Raw genomic sequence first — 19,492 nt, 5'->3', positions numbered from 1 at the left:
TCAGCATTCATTTTGTAGGCTTATATAATTCAGGATTCATTTTGTAGGCTTACAAATTATCACGTCAATCAAAAAATTCTATATTATTAGTCACGGTGGATTCAAATTAGTGTAGATCGGTCAATATATAGATGCATACAAAATATAATTGTTTTTTTTGTTAATGAACTTTAATCTAAATTTCACTTAAATTTGCACGGTTCCACTAGTTTGTTACAAATATAAAGAGATAAATAGCACACCAACTTAATTTGTATTAGATTAATGTAAAACATGCCTAAATAATATGCGTGCAAGAAAAGACAATATTATGCTAGAAGGTCCAACAAATAACAATGAAATATATACACGGTCCATCCAAAATACAAATATACTTTTTTTTATTACATGGTAATAAAAAAGAAATGTATATGCTGCCTCCGCCTCTTTTAGTGTGTTAGCACACTATGAATATAATATTATATATATATATATATATATATATATATATATATATATATATATATATATATATATATATATATATATATATATATATATATATATATATGTGTGTGTGTGTGTGTGTGTGTGTGTAGCCGTGTTTGTAAGGGTGGGTGTACGTGTAAGGTTTAGTAGCATGGCCGATTACCGTGTTTCTTGTAACATGTCACATCAGCGTCCCTTTGAAGGAGGGTGCTTTCCTTCTTAAACATTATTTTTCATGATGTCATCCATCAACTATTAATTCTACTATATGAAACCCTGCGCAAAAATTTACTATGATAACAATAATTAAAAATAATGTGTAGATAGCTTTAACAACCTAAGCTTACGTAAATATAACTTTATATAAGCTGATGTGATTTAAATTTAAATAGTATGTAGAATGATAATTCAAATGTAAAAGTAAAATAATGTGGCTTTATGAGAGAACAAAAGAAGGAAGATAATTTGAACTATACATCTAAGGGCTGAAAAAAAAGAGATGATATGGCTTAACGAGAGAAAAAAAAGAAGAGAGATAATTTGAATAATAGATTAATTATCTAAGGACTAAAAACAATTGATATGATATGACTTAATGAGAGAAAAGAAAAATAACATGAACTAAGTGATGATGAACTATATAGGTATATAAAATATTATAAAAAATAATGGAGAGATAAATTAAAATATTATGTGAATTATGTAGGATTGAACATGCTTATTTTAAATCTCTAAAATCTAATAAATTATTAAATTATAGATAATCTAGCATGCTTGCATGGTGCTTAAATATAATACTCCCTCCGTCCCAAAATATAACAACTTTTAGCCCTTAGGATTTGTTCTGAAATACTCCCTCCGTACTCGTAAAGGAAGTCGTTTAGGACAATGTTCAAGTCAAACCTTGGGAATATAAATCATGAATAACTCTCAAGTTGTTGAGTTTAAAAATGTAAGAATTATATGAATAGATTTGTCTTGAAAAATACTTTCATAAAAATATACATATATCACTTTTTAATAATTTTTTTATAGAAGCAAGAAGTCAAAGTTGTATTTTGGAGACCGTGTCGCTGTCCAAAATAACTTCCTTTACGAGTACGGAGGGAGCATAACAACTTCTCCACCAATATTCTCTCCCCAACCAATCACAATCCTCCATCATTCACTTTTCCCATCTGCATTTACTACTCATTCAATCACAACCCTCCACCATTCACTTCTACCAACTCTTTTAATAACCGAGTGCAACTCTAAAACTTCTTATATTATATGATGGAGGGAGTAATTGTTAGTGGATGATGATGTGACATCTTTACATTTTAAGCTTTAGAAATTAGTGGGCTATAACTTTCTAATAAGAGAGGATTACTGTGCACAGTGCTTATCTTCTCGTTCACTAGATAATTAAATTAACCATCAGACACCTCTTAATGCGGTGTTTCTAAAAAAACTAATTTTCTCTGGTTCACTGAATCACTTGTCCGTCCTCGGAAAAATTGTGTATATCTCAATCCATGGAAAAAAATCCTTTTTCTTGGCTCCAACAAATATTGTTGAATGCCATTCATGGTTGGTTTTTTTTACGAACGCGCAAAAATAATTGTACGTCAGTATACTAGAAAAAAGTAAAGTTTTAGTTACACAATGCAACAATCCAAACCGGCCATTGCCGGGTTACAAGAAAAATGACTGCGAGGGGCAAAAAAAGAAAAAATAAAACTGAAAGTTGTTACTCCTATATAAAGGGGCAAAAGGTGGTGGAGGAAACCCCCTATCCTCCCAACAAGTCTCCAAACGAAGCTGCACTAGCTAGAAACGAGAGACGGTCCTCCTTGAGGATGGACCCCAGAACCATCGAAACCGGCGAAAGGGATGACTCAAAAATCCTGACGTTCCGCTCTAACAAAACTGCCAAGATATTAGAAGGACCAGAAAGTCAAAACCCTTGCGAAGATGCTCTAGCAGGCACTAGACCTGAAGAGAGTCGCCACGGGAAGGAGTGAGCCCATGCCAGTCGGGAGGAGACATGATACGGTGCCAAACTTGATGAGTGAACACATGATGATGTAAATGTGCATTCTAAGCAATAATTTTTTATGTTTTTCACTTGATAATTAATTAGTAGGAAAAAAATTAAATTGGTGTAGTAATTTTTCTTCCGCTTAGCCAAATTGTCACCACTTAAGTTGGTGGGTGAGGTTTAACATAAACCTAGTTGTCACTACTGCATATAAATCCTCCAGATACGTAAGGACGGCCTGCTAGTGCTTCACCTTCACATATTGCACAAATTTAACCTCAGCTTCAGCTTCATCACTGCCAAATCGCCTCTCAAGCGCCATGCATCCCCCACTACTACAGCTGTCGACCTAACCTTGCCACCCAACTCTCCTCTCCCTCTCTCTCTCTCTCTCTCTCTCTCTCTCTCGCGCGCGCGCGCGCGCGCGCAAGCGAGCACACAAACCCTACCACGCCGAAAGCCATGACCATGAACACACCACGGCCGCGGTCGCAACCACCACCTCCTCATCCTCCACTGTTCAAGCCAACCACACCTCCCCCACCACCACTCCTCTCCACCTCCACCTCCCCTCCCCACGACTTCTCCTTCGCCCACTACCTCTCCTCCCCGCCTCCGTCCGTCCAACGCCGCGGTCGCGCCGACATGTCCCGCACACCACCCCTCGGCCGCGTCGGCAGCGACCTCAGCCACAACAACTACTCCTCCAAAGCAAACCAGCACCGGCAAACCGGAAGCAGCAGCAGCAGCAGCAGCAGCAAGGAGAAGGACAGGGAGTACAAGGCCAAGAGCAAGGCGTCGTCGCCTTTCTTCTCCGGCCTCGGCGGCTCGTGGAGGTCAGGCTTGAGCAGAGACGAGGAGGTGAAGAGGAAGGCGAAGGCGAAGACGAGAGGGCTGGACGTGGGGCAGTGGGTGAAGAAGTACATGGCGTCCATGGTGGAGCACCTGCTCGCCTCCTTCTCCCGGCACGGCGGCGGGGAGAGGGAGAAGCGGGAGCAGCAGCGGCGGAGGCCGCACTCGTTCTCGGCGCACGGCCCGAGCGCCCTGAGGGAGCAGCGGGAGCGGTGGAGGCGGCGGCGCGGGCAGCTCTCCTCGGCGCCGGCGTCGCTGCGCGCGTCGCCGGCGAACAGCGGCCACCTCTCCGTGGGCGGGTCGGTGAAGGTCTCGACGTCGTCGGAGGAGAGCACCATGGAGGAGCTGCAGAGCGCCATCGAGGCCGCCATCGCGCACTGCAAGAACTCCATCACCGTGGCCAAGTGAATCGATCGATCGAGGCTAGTGTGTAAAATGTAAAACTGTAAATGCGTGGTACGGAGATGCACATGTGCCGATCGCCATGCGTGTCGCGCGCGCGCGCACACGACACGTACGAGAGCATATATTGATCAGGTTTTCAGTAGCTTTTGCGAGCTTCAGAAAAAATCACAGATTCGATACTCTCTCTTGTTCATGTGTAAAGATGTAAGAACAGATGGATGACAATATTCAAGCGCTATATATACGGATAATATGTCTTGATTTGCAAGTTCTACTGCTGTAAATCCCTATACTGTTTGGAATTTGGCATGATGTTAATCAGCTGACTAAAAGTCATCCTGGCGAGTACTGGAATCTTTGGAGTGATGACCACTAGTTGCCGTCGTGCAATAAAAGCTTAGGACCGATTCTGCAGGCCACTTTCAGACGAAATGACGATAGTAACTCCCATGTTAATTATAATCTCTAATTATTCAATCTGACTACTCACCAGATATGACCGGTCGGCCGGCTGGCCTAGATTCCATTCACATTTTTACAACGAGGAATTCAGGTTGGTCCAGATACAAATAATTACACACGGGTTGACTGAGATAATCATCGAGATTTTGTTGCTAGCTAAGTAGCTATAGATACTTCGTTCCAAGTTGATTCGCTGCTTTTGGTTGGCGCCTAGTACTACCTTGGATAGTTCATTAATTGTTGGATCGTTCCAGGAGACAAGAGTTGCATGCGCACTGGCCCATCGTTTGACACATAGGAGTAAAAAGTGAAACGGTATATTTGTAAATGTAAAATAATTTGTGAATAAAAATTTTATATATGTGTTCTTAATGATTTAAAAGTAAAGACTGAAAAATAAACTACGATGGAGAAACCCTAAAATCACCTCCAAATTTAAGGTTGAAAATTTAAATTTTAGCTTATAAGCATAAGTATAAGCGAAAAGATGAGGCCAGTAATAAGAAATGGCAGTGCACATCCTGGCATCCATGTTGGAAGCCGTGTTTTAATACATTAAAAAAGAAAAATATATTCTATTCCACATGGTTATCTCGATCAATTTAATAATTTACTACTGACGAGTGTGGATTTTAAACTCTCAAGGCAACGTCCCCTTGTTACTTGTTGACACTCAAATAGCTACGAAAAAAATGAAAAGATGTACTAACATGTGATATATCTCTTCACAAACATGCAACTTAAAATTTAACTTCTACAGTTTGTAGTTTAATTTGTTTTTTCGTTGTGACATGTAGAAGTTTTTTTTTTTTGCCTCCTTATACAACATTAAAGTTTGTATATAAGTTTCAAATATTTTGCATTTCTATTTTGTAAAATATAATTTATTATTTTATGCTATATAAAACATTTTTTTTTGTTTTTAATGTAAATCATTTTTCACATGTTATGTATTTGTGCCATTAACTTTTGTATACGTAAATTATCCGTCATATACCAAAAAAAAACTTGAAACTTATCTACAAACTTTCTTGTTGTGTAATGAGGCCATATAAAAATTTTATATTTTTAAAATTTATAATGAGATAAATCGGTTTTTAACATTGTATGTCTCTAAGGGCATTTTGAATATATATATATATATATATATATATATATATATATATATATATATATATATATATATATATATATATATATATATATATATATATATATATATATATATATATATATATAAGTGGTCAATGCAAAACAATATAACTACAGAGCAGTTACATTGCAATTAGCATGTAACTACAATATAAAGTAACTTATATGTATCTTGTACGAGATTGTGTAATGAGGCCATATAAAAATTTTATATTTTTAAAATTTATAATGAGATAAATCGGTTTTTAACATTGTATGTCTCTAAGGGCATTTTGAATATTTATAAGTGGTCAATGCAAAACAATATAACTACAGAGCAGTTACATTGCAATTAGCATGTAACTACAATATAAAGTAACTTATATGTATCTTGTACGAGATTGTGTAATGAGGCCATATAAAAATTTTATATTTTTAAAATTTATAATGAGATAAATCGGTTTTTAACATTGTATGTCTCTAAGGGCATTTTGAATATATATATATATATATATATATATATATATATATATATATATATATATATATATATATATATATATATATATATATATATATATATATATATATATATATATATATATATATATATAAGTGGTCAATGCAAAACAATATAACTACAGAGCAGTTACATTGCAATTAGCATGTAACTACAATATAAAGTAACTTATATGTATCTTGTACGAGATTGCTTTGCACGATAGAATCCCCTTGCTTGAGCACTTGTTGTGTTTTTTTCTTTGCCCCCGTTTGCACGAATCTCAAAGCAAATCTAATGATGAAAAATTACGATCTAACTATAGAAAATGACGTGAAAATTGCATACATGTTATATTAGAACTACATTTAAGTTAGAATGTAGTTGCACTATAATTATACTGTATTTTATTTGATGAGAAGAAAAAAATTGTAGAGGGATGTATAATAAAATCGAAGAAAAAGTTGGGGGGCTTTGTGCAATATTTGTAACTAATAGGGCCCACGTGGGACTGGAGCGATTACCCGCCATTGGATCTCGCGCAGCCGCAGGTAGGGGTGAAAACGGTCCGAAAACTTTCCGGATTCCGGACCTATTTTCGAAAACGGAATATGTTGGTCGGAATTTTTTCGGAATTTTTCGGAAATGGAAACGAATTTGGAAATATTTTCTCGGAAATGGAATCGGAAATGATAAGGGCAGTTTCCGTCGGAACTCGGAATCGGTCGGAAACTTTCCGGAAATTTTCTCGGAATTTCCAGAAATTTCCTCGGAATTACCAGAAATTTTGTGACTGAAATACCCTTGATTCCTTTTTTAAGCACTAAATAGTGAATACCATGGTGTTTGGCTGTTATTTTTTAAAAAAATATTTGTTATGCAAATCTAAAATTACATAAGAATATTTTTTGTGCTACATTGGGATTTATCAACAACATTACTCTTTTAAATATAGATAATTTATTCAATTGGATTTATTAGTTTGAGGGGTTTTTTATTCCGATAAATTTTCGTTACCGTATTCGCGCCGGTTCGTTTTCACTCCGTTTTCGATTTCGATAATATTCGATTCCGTTTTCGTATCCGGGGTTTCCGATTTCGATTTCGATTCCGAAAAAAAATATGAAAACGAAAACGATAAAAATGGTTTCCGTCCGTTTCCGTACCGTTTTCACCCCTAGCCGCAGGCGTGCATGGTGACGAAAGATGCCCACGGCCGCACGCCGCCCCCCATCTCTATCACCTCCCACTCCAGCGGCGCAACCTCCCCTTCACCCCGACACCGGCGCCGGCGCCTCCCTCTCCTCAGCCATCGACCTCCTTGCCGCGCCTTCTGCGGCGGCTGGGGAATGCGGACCTCCGGCGCCGGCCCGCCTCGTTCCAGCCATGCTAGCCCGACGCAAACCCCGCATCGACGAGGCCATGGAGCCGTACGAGTACGAGAAGGTATGCAAGAACTTCGGTCTCGGTCGCCTGCCGTTCGATGCGAACTTCTCTATTTTCATAGCTCTACATACTGTTGTAGATTTTGCAACGAGAATCGATCGAGAACCCTCTGCTTCTGAATTTACAATGAGCGTATATGTGTTTTCCATCATAACGTTCAGGGGCTTCAAGGCATTGGATCGTACTAGTACCATCACAAGAAAGCAGATATCAAACATTTGTGTCTGAAACAGCTGTTGAATACTGAATACTTAGGTCTAGTGCATGATGCATTGATGCCAACGAACAACGTTGATTGCAAATGATCATAACCTGACAGTGGCAGTACTACTGTTTAGCTCACAAGTTTGCATCTGTGTCACTGTGTGCCAGAAAATTTGGAAATGGAGTAGAAAACTAAACTTGGAGGATGTCAGGACGTTTGGTTAGGTAGACTCTAGACTGTATAGCATTACCTTCAGAAGAAGACCATAAAATTCAGATGAACTATTTTAGATGTGACGCAGAGTAGCAGACAATGTGCTTGGAAGTTGGAACTTCAGAACAAATTCTAATTATTGTATTGTATTCTTCAAGATGGGAAGGACAAATTAGTCTGGGGGCATATATATATAAAAGGAGAATTTAGTGTTGAAATTTAATCAGTTGTTGAAAAATTGTAACGCTGGTTATCACTATAAATTTTTGGTTAATAGAAAAAAGGAGTCCTTACAAATAAAGGATATGCTCTCAAATGAAGGGGTGGAAGCCTGGAAGGGAGAAATTTGGGCAAGAATTGGTGTTCAAAGCCTGGCAGACATTAGTCCGGTCACAGTGCAAGCCACTCAAAAGAGTTTCTCTAGCGGCTGGGCAACTCAGAGATTGGCCTAAGCAACCTCATCCCACAGTGCAGTGATCCACTTTCCGTGTCCACGCGCGGCGCGAGGTCACGGGGTGTCGGAGACAAGCCCTCCACAGCGCACGGAATCAGGCGATCGGCGCCGCGCGTTACCCAGACCGAGCGAAGTTCTCCGCGTCCCTGCGTGGGGGCGAGTCGCCATCTTTAGTTACAACCGCGCGCAACACTTCAGCAGATTTCGGATGTGGCGAAGGAAGTAATGCGCCACGTCCTTGCGCTGTGACCGGCCTTATCATTTTGCTTGGCATGCCATTTGGTTCACTAGAGGTACGTTTTTCAAACTAAAAAAACGAGGTTATTCCAATTTACACTTTGCTGATATGCAATGCGCTATGCTTTAAGGCTCAGAAGATGAACAAAGATATATATATATATATATATATATATATATATATATATATATATATATATATATATATATATATATATATATATATATATATATATATATATATATATATATATATATATATATATATTTTACACTATATATTGACATGCTATGAAAGCTTCTGCTGAACAGTTGCTTTTTAATATATGCTCAATTTATCCCCAGGAGTATTGGTAAATATGAATTGCTATATATTATTAGTGGGAGTAGCTAAAGCGCAACCAAAGTTACTACACAACTAGAGATGCCAAATATATGGAGATTTTGTTTCCGAGTTCAAAGTCTATACACCCTTTTCTGATGCTTTTCACACAATCATTTTATTGCCTATTCTGAAATTATTTTCTGGAGACGGCCTATTCTAAGCTTCCCTTATTGATTTTCTCTGACAGCCCATGCCTTCTATCCTTTTCTTTTCAGTGATTCCAACAAGGAAAAAGTGCACCTAAGGTCCCTCAATTTGTCACCGGGATACGAAAACGTCCTTGAACCGTAAAACCAGATATGAAGGGTCCCTTAACTATACAAAACCGGTCACCTGAGGTCCTTCGGTGGTTTTAAACCTGATTTTGGTCTACGTGGCGGGTGAGTCAGCGTGAGACCCACGTGGGCCCCACATGTTCGCGTGCCACATCATCATCCCTATCTCTCTTCCCCCCCCCCCCCCCCCCTCTCCCTTCCTCCACGTCATCATCCCTATCCAGCGGTAAGTGGCAAAGCCGGCCGGCGGGTGGGGGAAGAGGTCGCCAGAGCGACGCGGGAAAGGAGGACGTCTGGCGGCCGGCGACGTGGCGGCGAGCGAAGAGACGGCTGCGGCGGCTGCGGCTGCGACGAGGGCGGAGCGGGGGAGGAGCAGCGCGCAGGCGGGTGAGGAGCGGCGCAGCACGCGGGCGGGGGAGGAGCGGCGCGGCGCGGCGCGGCGTGCAGGCGAGGGAGGAGCGGCGGCGGCGACGCATGTCCACGGCGCCGGCTGAGTCGGCGGCGGCGGCTCCGGGCAAGGATAGGGTCGCCGTCGCCGTCCGTCCTCTTCTCCTCCACGGTCGCGGCGTGAGCGCGAGACTCTCGGCGCGGCGGTGCTCATGGTCTCCTCGTCAGCGCCAAGGACGGGGCGACCACGGCGGCCTCAGTCCAGAGCGGAGAGACCGGGGGAGAGTGGAGGCCGCCGCCGCCGCCTTGCTCCCCCCTCCGCCGCCTACGCCTTGCTCCTGGTCGCCGGACTCCACCCGCTCCCACCGCCTCATCCTCGGAACCCACACCTCCGACGAGAAGCCCAACCACCTCTTGCCCGTTGACGCCGCCCTCCCGCTTCCGCCCCGCCTGGCGCGCGCGTTGGATGCGGACGGCGGCATTTCCTCCGCTGGCGCGACGCCGGCCGTCGGACCTCCTCCTCTCCCCTCCCCCCGGCGGCCTTCTCCCCACAGCGCCGCCCGTCGCCGGCCTGGGAAAAGTGAGAGAGAAAGGGAGAAGAGGGGAATAAGAGAGAGGTGATGAGGTGGCATCCTGACATGTGGGTCCCACGTGGGTCCCACGCTGACTCAGCCGCCATGTAGACTAAAATCGGGGTCAAAACCACCGAAGGACCTCAGGTGACCGGTTTTATATAGTTAAGGGACCTCTCATATTTGGTTTTGCGGTTCAAGGATGTTTATGTATCCGGATAACAAGTTGAGGGACCTTCGGTGTACTTTTTCCTTCCGACAAAGCTATATGTGATAAATGGGCTTCTCTTTCCTTTCTAAACTAAGGTCAAGTGCAGACTGGGCCTTGTAGACACAGGCGTTGGGCCTTACCATGGTAAGCTTCTCCCTTCTTCTCCCCTTTGTCCTCAAGCTCAAGTTTTTTTTTTTGGATTATGGAGGAAAGTTAAACAAAATCAAGCAACACAAGTGACAACTGACAAATCACGCAGAACACGTCTAGTCTAAGCACCTGAACACCTGAACACAATGTGGTGGGCAACTGTTAAGCAGTCAGCTTGACTGGTTACCCGGGTCCTAACATTCCAAGCCACAATCCGACCAAAATGATCCCTAAGGTACAACGTGCCGCAGAAGAGCGCAGAGATAGCACCTGGCCCTTTCAGCCGCAGTAGCCTCCTCCTCCCAGCTGTGCGCTGCACCAAAGATACCATTCAAATCAGAATTCAGAGGGAGAGATTTTCAGGTCTCTCTCTAAAAAAAAAAGCCAAAATGATTCAGAGATGGAGATGCTGGGAGTGATTTTTTCAGGTTTCTCTCTCAAGAAAACAAAATGATTCAGAGATGGAGATGCTGTGGTCGCATGCACGCAGATGCAGCAGCAACTGGCCCCCCCCTCTCCCTGCCCCTGCGATGAAAATTTTTTTCCTGATGTGCTGGGCAGTGCAGTGCAGTGCAACGCAGTGCAGGCATTTGTTTTTGTCCTGTGGCCACACCTTTGCTGTCAGAGAGTGCAATGGCAGGGGAGATAGCGGTACTCTTCCAGTATGTAATGGAGATGGATGGCTGGTAGTAGCACGATTGACAGCTAAGTCTCCTCATAAAATTTAACATTGTGCCGGTGATCACCAGGTAGGGAAGGAGGAGGAGGAGCTAGCATTACACGACAGGGAGGGAGATGTGCTAGGGCCCTAAGGGCGTGTTTAGTTGGGGAAAAGAAAATTTTTGTGTCACATCGGACGTTTGACCGGATGTCAGAAGGGGTTTTCGGATACGAATGAAAAAACTAATTTTAGAACTCGCTGGGAAACCGCGAGACGAATCTTTTGAGCCTAATTAAACAGTCATTAGCACATATGAGTTACTATAGCACTTATGGCTAATCACGGACTAATTAGGCTTAAAAGATTCATCTCGCTATTTTCCCATAACTGTGCAATTAGTTTTTCTTTTTATTTATATTTAGTACTCTATATATGTATCCAAAGATTTGATATAATGTTTTTGGGAAAAACTTTTTAGGAACTAAACGGGCCACGAGGCCATGAGGCCGGCCGCGTCAGGACAAGCTGCTCGATCGACTGCTGGCTGGCACCCCGGATAGACTAATGCTTGAACGCCTGGCTCATCAGATGCATGCCACTCGCTGGCTGGCACAATATCCATATATAGCGGTAATTGTGTTCTCGCATATGCTCTTAGATGCAATTGTTACTCTGCCTATGTTTTTTAAGGTTTGTGATTTTAACTCTTAGTTTTTTAAAACGAACCAACTATTTGCCCCTAGTTTCGACCAACCAACTAGCTGTTTTGTCTCTGTTTCGTTTTAAAAGAAGAAGGGTTTGCGTCCAAAAAAAATTTGCGTCAAAAAAGAAGAAGGGCAAAATCATAAAAAAGAAAACAGAGGTAAAATCATAATTGCATCTAAAGGTTGGAGGCAAGAACACAATCTCCCCATATGTTGTATATGGTCACTGAATTCTCAAGTGTCTTTGTACCATATGTCCATATAGTCCGCACTGTACGTTCTCTCCATTCTTCTTTAATTGAACCATATCTTGCTTGAATACAGGCCAGGCTTGCATTGCCTGATTTGAACATAGTACTAGTTAGCTCCATGACTGTTCAGCAATTGATGGAAGCTAATTAACGTTGAAATGGGCTTCATTGAACTGAAAGCTTGAATTGCTAGCTACTACTAGATTACAAGCATTTTTGTACATAGGGAAAGTCGGGGAGAGAGCGGAGGTGGCGGAAGCAGACAAGCATGGGAACAGCTAAACAACACGTACAAAAGCTAAGCTAGGACCACACCATGTGGGGAAAAATACATTTTTACTGGCCCTTCCAATACAAAACATCAGAGGCGCAGCGGAGTTAATTTGACTACACTGGAACCACCCATCTACCCGACGACGACCATTACCCAAAAACTAGAGATCAAAATTCCCTTTTACACCCAAAAAAGATGCAGCAAAGAGGTAAAAGGAAATGGCCATTTGCCCTGCAGAGTTCTTCATTAGAATGAGCTGCTAAGATCATCAGCAAGAGTGAATATGAGTGATGGCAGACAGCAAGCTGAAAGGCGCATCGCCACCATGCATCCGATCTGGCCAACCATGGCTACTTCAGTTTCACTACTACGTAGTACTCATTGATCAGTAATACACTTCATTGCGTTTGTTGCTTCAGTCTCTCGTACTCCCTTGACCTCCAAGATCCTACAGGGTTTTGCATACATTTTGTTGTCACTTCAGCAGGAAAATGGTTAACAATGCATGAGTAGTTGTGCCGCTAAAATTTCTGTGCAATCTGGTTCTGGTGGTTAGCAATGCATGAGTAGTACATGCATGCAATGCACATCTATCTCAGGCTCCAAACTTTGAGAAATCTTTGAAGCAGAAAGTGCTTGTACTCTACTGCGCAGGAGGGTCTTGCAGCAAGCAGGGTGTTTTTGAAGATTCGAAAAATGTTGCAATGCGACAAGCAAAATGGGACAATGCAGAGCTGTAGCAGAGTGCATTCATGGCGCAAGAAACAGTGAGCTTGTTATTACCATCTGGGTGTCGGCCGACGACGATGTGGCGCCGGCGGCAGCGTCGGCGGTGGGGGCCTTCTTGGGCGCCTTCTTGAGGCCGAGGAACTCCTTCCACCGAATGTTGGGCGCGCGGGGGACGCGGCCATGTCGGCTGTCCGTGCGCAGCTCGTCGCGGAGCGTGAGTGGCCGGCCGCCGGCGTCGGCGCCGCCGTGGCCGTGCGGGGCCTCCCGGAGCGGCAGGAGGCGGCCCTTGGAGATCAGCTGGTCGGCGGCCATCATCGGGTGGCTGCCGACGGAGAACTCGAAGTCGGCGTCCCCAGGCGCCCGCGCCGCCGGCTGCTGCTGCGCCGGCGGCGGCGGCTCGAGCGCGAAGTCGCTGGAGAAGGATATCCTCGGCGCCATGAACGACGACGACTGGTGGTGGTGATGCTCCGGGTTGTACATGTTAACACATGCCATGCATCGACCCCGGCCGGCACACGCGCCCTCTCAATGCCCCGCCCGTCACAGCGATGATCTCGTGTAGCTGGCTAGAACTAGAATTAGCTCGCCGGCTTTACTACGGTGGCCAAGCTATGGAGAATGTGGAGGGGTGGGGTTCCGGAGGGGGTTTTTATAGTGGAACGGATGCTATGGCCGGCGTGGGCGCGTGCAACCGCGTGCATGGGACGGGGGGGAGAGCTAGCAGTAGCAGGCGGAGGGGGATAGCATCTAGATCTGCCCGGCGCGCGGGCGCGTGCGAAGCCGTGAAGGGTGGAGGGTGGTAGCCGCGGCCGGCCGCGCGGGCAGGCGGAATGCGTGGATACTGGATGGGCTCGGCGGCTCGCTGTACTTTGGACGAAACGCATTGGGAGCAATGCAAATTTTTTTATCAGCCCAATTTAGCTCTCTCGCTTGACCGACTCTAGCTTGGCGCCATTCGGACCAGGCAGGAACAGTGTTAGAAAAACATGTGATATAATCAGTTTTAAGTTACTGGCTAAATACCCGTGCTTTACTATGAAAAAAATATAATGTATTAATATGTTATCCATCTTTTTTTATAGAGAATATTCATGTTAATTTTTAATATTAAGAAGTTTAAAGGGTAATATGTAAAATTTTCAGTGGCGGATTCGCTGTCTCTATCACTATCTTCTTTTAAGGTAGTATAAAACCATTTACAATCATGCATCTGATTTGTCAAATTTTGATTTGCTTGAATTCTCCACCTAAGCATTTGATTGGGTGCAAAATGTTTGAATTCTCATGCATTGAAATCAGTTCTCTGGAAAAAAAAAGTACTTATATTGTGTATGAAATTTAAATATTATAAATGCTTATATTTTGAAACGGGAATAGTAGCTGCTTTGCCGAAGAATTGGGGAACTTCATGGCCTTCCAATTACCTTGCAGAACAGACAAATATTCTTGCACACATGTCGTGCTAGCTACCGGACCTACTAGTTCACGACCGAGAGCGCGGTCGATGATTATCAGTTTATCACACTTAATTTGTTCCCAGGTTGCATATAATTTGGGCTGTTTGTCTTGACGCATGCACACACAGACACAGCCCTGCCAAGATGTCCATCAGATCTCAAGCAGAAATCTTGCACACCGTGACAATTAGCTAGGTTCAGAGAAATGGATAGCATTGGAGGGAAAGCTAGATGCCTGGACAAAAACTTGCCAAAAAATATTGCTTGACAAGAGCATAAGGCACATGCATGACGCTAATATATATCCCTGGGTGCAAGTGGGAGTGCACTCGCTTGCAGCCTATGACCGACACACTACATTCTCTGCAACGCCTTGGACACCTTTCCGGTTTTCCTATGCCCATGTCCCGCCTAATAACGCCGTAATTGTGGCCGGCATGTGAAGTGCAGGCTAGTACAGTGTACTCTGAATAGTGAACACTTTTATGACCAAGCCAAACTTTGTTTATGCAGCGCTGACTGACTCGACTACTGGGCTGGGACTGCGAGATATGTCACGACAGTTCATATATATTGATAATTTCAGAAACACTTGTTGGAGCATTTAACGTCATCGACTCCTTCGAACGGCGAAGAACCTCTTCGTTTAGGTGAAGAATGGCGCCCGCGATACCCCTGGATAAAAAGACGCAAATGTTAAGGAATGGTCTAATTATTATCAAATAATTAGAAGAGGTAAAGCTTCGAATTCAAGTCACCTAGCCCATCACCTATGGAGCTAGCCAAAAAAATTCCTGGGCGTTTCTCGCGATACCCCTGGATCAATGTAGATTTCCAATAATCACGGATGAACCAATATATAATCCATGTTTAATATATTTTTATGGTCAAACTGGTCTAGGAATAAAAAAAGTCCAAAAAGAAATTTCTTCTGGAGCTTATTGTTGATCTCCTCCATGCACCAGTCACCGAACTCCTCTAGGGCCATGTTGGTCACCATGCCCCTTGCTGTCAGTGGCGGAGCCAGGATTTTATACCTGTGGGATCAATTACTAGTGGTTTATATTTAAGTAAGGTTATTTCTCTAATTTTTTTGGATTTATACATGAAAATCGAGGTTTATAGGGTGTTTTTCAAAAAGCTGTGTGGTCAGCCGACCCCACAGAAATGGCCTAAATCCGCCACTGCTTGCCGTGCCGATCGCCAGGCCAGCCCGTATCCATCGACGCGATGATCTATCCCTTCTCCAGATGAGTCGGTTATCACGTCCCCACTCCCCCCTTGTCTGACACATCGGTCATCGTGGCCCTCCCTTACTGAGCCACTCGCTGCCATCAACGATCAAATCTAGTGGCCATGAGCTTGTTGTCGCTAGATCCCGCGGTTTGGCATCTAGAGAAAGGGAAGGAAGGGCGACGTAACGGCAATGATGATAAGGGAGAAGGAAAACAACGGTGGTGGTGACAACGGTGCCTCTCGATCTTCTAGATATGATATCCTCCTCTCGATCTTCTAGATATGATATCCTCCTTTATCCTCCTAGTGACAAGAACTCGTGGGCACCAAATTTGGTGTTCGCAAGCTCTAAGGCATTGATCGTGGCCACTCGCTATAGCTGCTGAAGAAGAGGGCGAGGGGCTCTAGGCAGCAAATGGGGATGACAAGTCGACAATAAGTTGGGTGGTCATGAGTGAATAAACGGGAGAAGGAGGTGACTAAAAGCGCTATCCCTCTTGCATCCTGCATTAGCCCGTCCTCGCACCTAGGACTCACATGTTTTCCTACTTGTACGAGCGCGTCCTAAAGCAAAACCCGCTCCATATTTCTAGTGGGCATAGCTTGAGAGGCCATCTTGCACGACCAAATGCCGTTGCTTGGACTCGTGTCTATGAGCCATTTTTTATGTAGGCAACCAAACATGCCTCATACTGATCTTGTGTAATGGGTGTTTCACATGAGTTCAACCAATTCCTGAATCTGTCATCACCGGCTGCTGAAGGAGTAAAGAACTGTCAGGCAAGTGCTTTTGCTACTCTGCTGTGTAGGTAGATACTCCCTCCGTCCCAGAATAAGTGCAGCTTTACACTGTTCATATCCAACGTTTGACAGTTCGTCTTATTTTAAAAAAATTATGATTAGTATTTTTGTTGTTAGTAGATGATAAAACATGAATAGTATTTTATGTGTGACTAATTTTTTTAATAATTTTTTTAAATAATAAGATGAACAGTTAAATGTTGGACACGGATATCTACAAGGCTACAACTGTACTAGTACTTATTTTGGATGGAGGTAGTCCTAGCAAGATGTACGTGGGTGTACAGAGGGCGCTATCTACAGGAGGCAGTACGTTACATTGACTGGGCTTGGACCGCAAGTGGATAAGCTGAGGGACGTGGACAGCTCGAAAAGACCACGTGATCCTGAGTAAGATCCTCCTCCCCTCCAACCAGTACGTGAGCCGACCAGTGAACAGTACGTACTACGCCGCTCACATAACACACACACACACACACTCTCACAGCAGCTGGTCGCTATCGCCCGGGCTCCCTGCATCAGCTTCCCATCCACCGTCTACCTGCAGCTCTGCAGCTATAGCTACGTATAGTACACTGCAGCTGCCGCCATGCGTACTATACGTGTGCAACTGCACCATGCTGCATGCAATGAGCCTTTCAATGGCCGTCCGTTGCATACATTCATGTGTACTCCGTACGCAGCTAGCAAGGACCAGCTGGGAGATGCCGATACCGTCACATATCATTCAGTTTTTGTCCCGTGGTTTTTCTCACTTTCTGGCCAGCCAGCCAGCCATCCAGCCGGCTACTACGACGACGTACCTACTCCATCATATCGGATCTGATCTCCTTCAGTACGCACGTACTAAATAATACTGTGTACTTAGCCTCTTGTACGTATATGTTCAGCATTCATCATCACAGGAATATAGGATGATTAATCCTACGGTGTAGTACTACTGCAGACTATACAATGTTTCATATATATGCACGTGGCTGAGCTAGCGGTTGTGGGTTCTCAAAACTCGAAAACAACAGTGGTTCTCCCTGACTTTTTACCTTGTGGCTGCTGCATGCATGCACGATTAGCATCTTTTTTTTTTTTTAGAAACGATTAGCATCTTTTACTACCATCATTGTTTTTTAACAGATCACATCGTTAAGTTTCAAACACACGTTCACTGGATTTTTCATTTTTCCTTTTGTGAAAACTTATTTTACGAACAAACCCTAAAAAATGGATCGTTTTTGCGGCGCCAACATCATTAGCGTTGTACTCCAACGTAACGGCGCCGATGACATCGGCGCAATCCTCTTAGCCTCGTTGGAGAAACTAAATCACTCATACGAGGGGGTGGTGCCAATGTCATTAACACCGAGCACCTATTTGCAAAAAAAGTTGAAAAAACTTATTTCTATAAAAAATAGTTACAAATAGGTCCTCGGTGCCAACACCATTGGCATAAATGACCTATTTGTAAGTATTTTTATTATAAATAAGTCTTTTTTTACGAATAGGTCTTTTTCAAGTTTTTTTTTAAAAAATAGGTCATCGACACCAATGACGTTGACGTCGTGAAAATGGTCTATTTTCAGAATAAGTTTTTCAGTCTATTTGTAAAATAATTTTTCAAAAAGATCTAAAATGCAAAAAAAAAATCAAGCACACGTACATACTATCATTCGTATTAGTCAAAAGTTTTGTGCAAATACATAAGATATGAATTGTGCTTAAAGTACTGTTAGTGATAAAACTAATCATAATAAAATAAACTATAATTATATATTTTTTAAAAATAAGATAAATGGTCAAACGTGTGTCCAAAAATTAAGAATGTAATCTACTGAATGGATAGTGTGATCCGGGCACCTGCAGGGTGCAAACTATCCACTCCTATCCTATGTGGACGTGAAGATTCTGCTCCACGATCATCACAATTGTGGTTGTTAACATTTTCGATCGACTAGCATTGTGGTGTGCATGCAAATTAAGGTCCATGCGTGATGCGTGCGTGCATGAACCCCTTCTGGGGAGATGTACGTGCCGGAGAACGCGTGGTGCCTTTAGTACTCGGTCCCTGGTCAAAACGGGAAGAATAAATGGCTTGTACAAGGTGAGGAGAGGATCGTACTGTGTGCTCTCTCCCTCCCTCTCTCTCTCTCTCTCTCTCTCTCTGCAGGAGTACAGGAATTATAACGTGCTCGACCTTCTCCACGCGCCGTGCTCTCCGCGCGCGGTTAATTGTGTGATCGGCAACCGTGCATGCACGCGGCTGACCCGGCGCCGGCGGAGGAGCACGCGCGCGCGACGCGGGCGCACGGAGCCCAGGGCACTGTGCGTGTCCGACTGTCCGGTGGCGCGCGCGGGCGCGGCCCTCGCGCCAGCCAGCCATCGAGATCGTGCGCACATGCACGCCCTGCTGCTTGCCCCGGCGCCAACGCGCGATGCTTGTGGGGGCCGGACGGCGGCGGCCTTGCGTTCGCGTGTGCCCCTTTCGCCGCCGCTTTTGAGCGCGGTACTGTTTGAGATCTCGCGCGCGCCGGCAGGCGCACGCGGCTGGGAATCGACGGCCGACGAGCTGTCTCGCAGTCGCATGCGTTGTACTACTGTCGACGACAACGGGCACGGGCGCGCGAAGGAATTGATCCTTGGAAAAGTCAGTTTACAACGCATGCAACTATGCAAGTGCATATGCTCACAATATACTTTTTCTTTTTTACTGGTTAAGAAACATCCGGGTGTTTTCTAGCTACTCCACAAGGTGGTGGACTAGATGAACTGGGCTTGAAGCCTCACTCTATCTAATTATTTGATATTAGGTTCTTCTCTAATATTTACATTTTTTTAGTTTTTTTTACTTGTTGTTTGCTAATCTCATTTTTTCAACGGAGTAGGATATTGACACGGAATAAAAAATATTACCAAATAAAATTAAGTGTTTTTCAAGTGGAATTTACTTATGGATAATATCATTTTTACACTCTGTTCACGTGTGACTGTTTACAGTAGAATTACTTCCTTT

The 19,492-nt window shown here is 43.8% G+C and overlaps 2 protein-coding genes across 2 annotated transcripts; one reads left to right on the top strand and one right to left on the bottom strand.

Moving 5' to 3' along the window:
• Positions 1-2,807: 2,807 nt before the first annotated feature.
• On the top strand, positions 2,808-4,093 carry LOC127784041 (probable BRI1 kinase inhibitor 1). The gene has a single exon (XM_052311221.1). The coding sequence runs from the start codon at positions 2,954-2,956 to the stop codon at positions 3,749-3,751; it is 798 nt and encodes a 265-aa protein (XP_052167181.1). The 5' UTR covers positions 2,808-2,953; the 3' UTR covers positions 3,752-4,093.
• Positions 4,094-11,937: 7,844 nt separating this feature from the next.
• Positions 11,938-13,849, bottom strand: LOC127784173 (uncharacterized). Its single transcript, XM_052311367.1, has 2 exons — positions 13,049-13,849; positions 11,938-12,713 (listed from the first exon to the last, which is right to left on the bottom strand). The coding sequence occupies exons 1-2, from the start codon at positions 13,487-13,489 to the stop codon at positions 12,681-12,683; spliced, it is 474 nt and encodes a 157-aa protein (XP_052167327.1). The 5' UTR covers positions 13,490-13,849; the 3' UTR covers positions 11,938-12,680.
• Positions 13,850-19,492: the final 5,643 nt, after the last annotated feature.

This window comes from Oryza glaberrima, chromosome 9 (assembly GCF_000147395.1).
Source record: "Oryza glaberrima chromosome 9, OglaRS2, whole genome shotgun sequence".
NCBI lineage: Eukaryota > Viridiplantae > Streptophyta > Magnoliopsida > Poales > Poaceae > Oryza > Oryza glaberrima.
The sequence above is the reverse complement of the archived record's forward strand: the minus strand, read 5'-3'. Positions and strand labels throughout refer to the sequence as shown.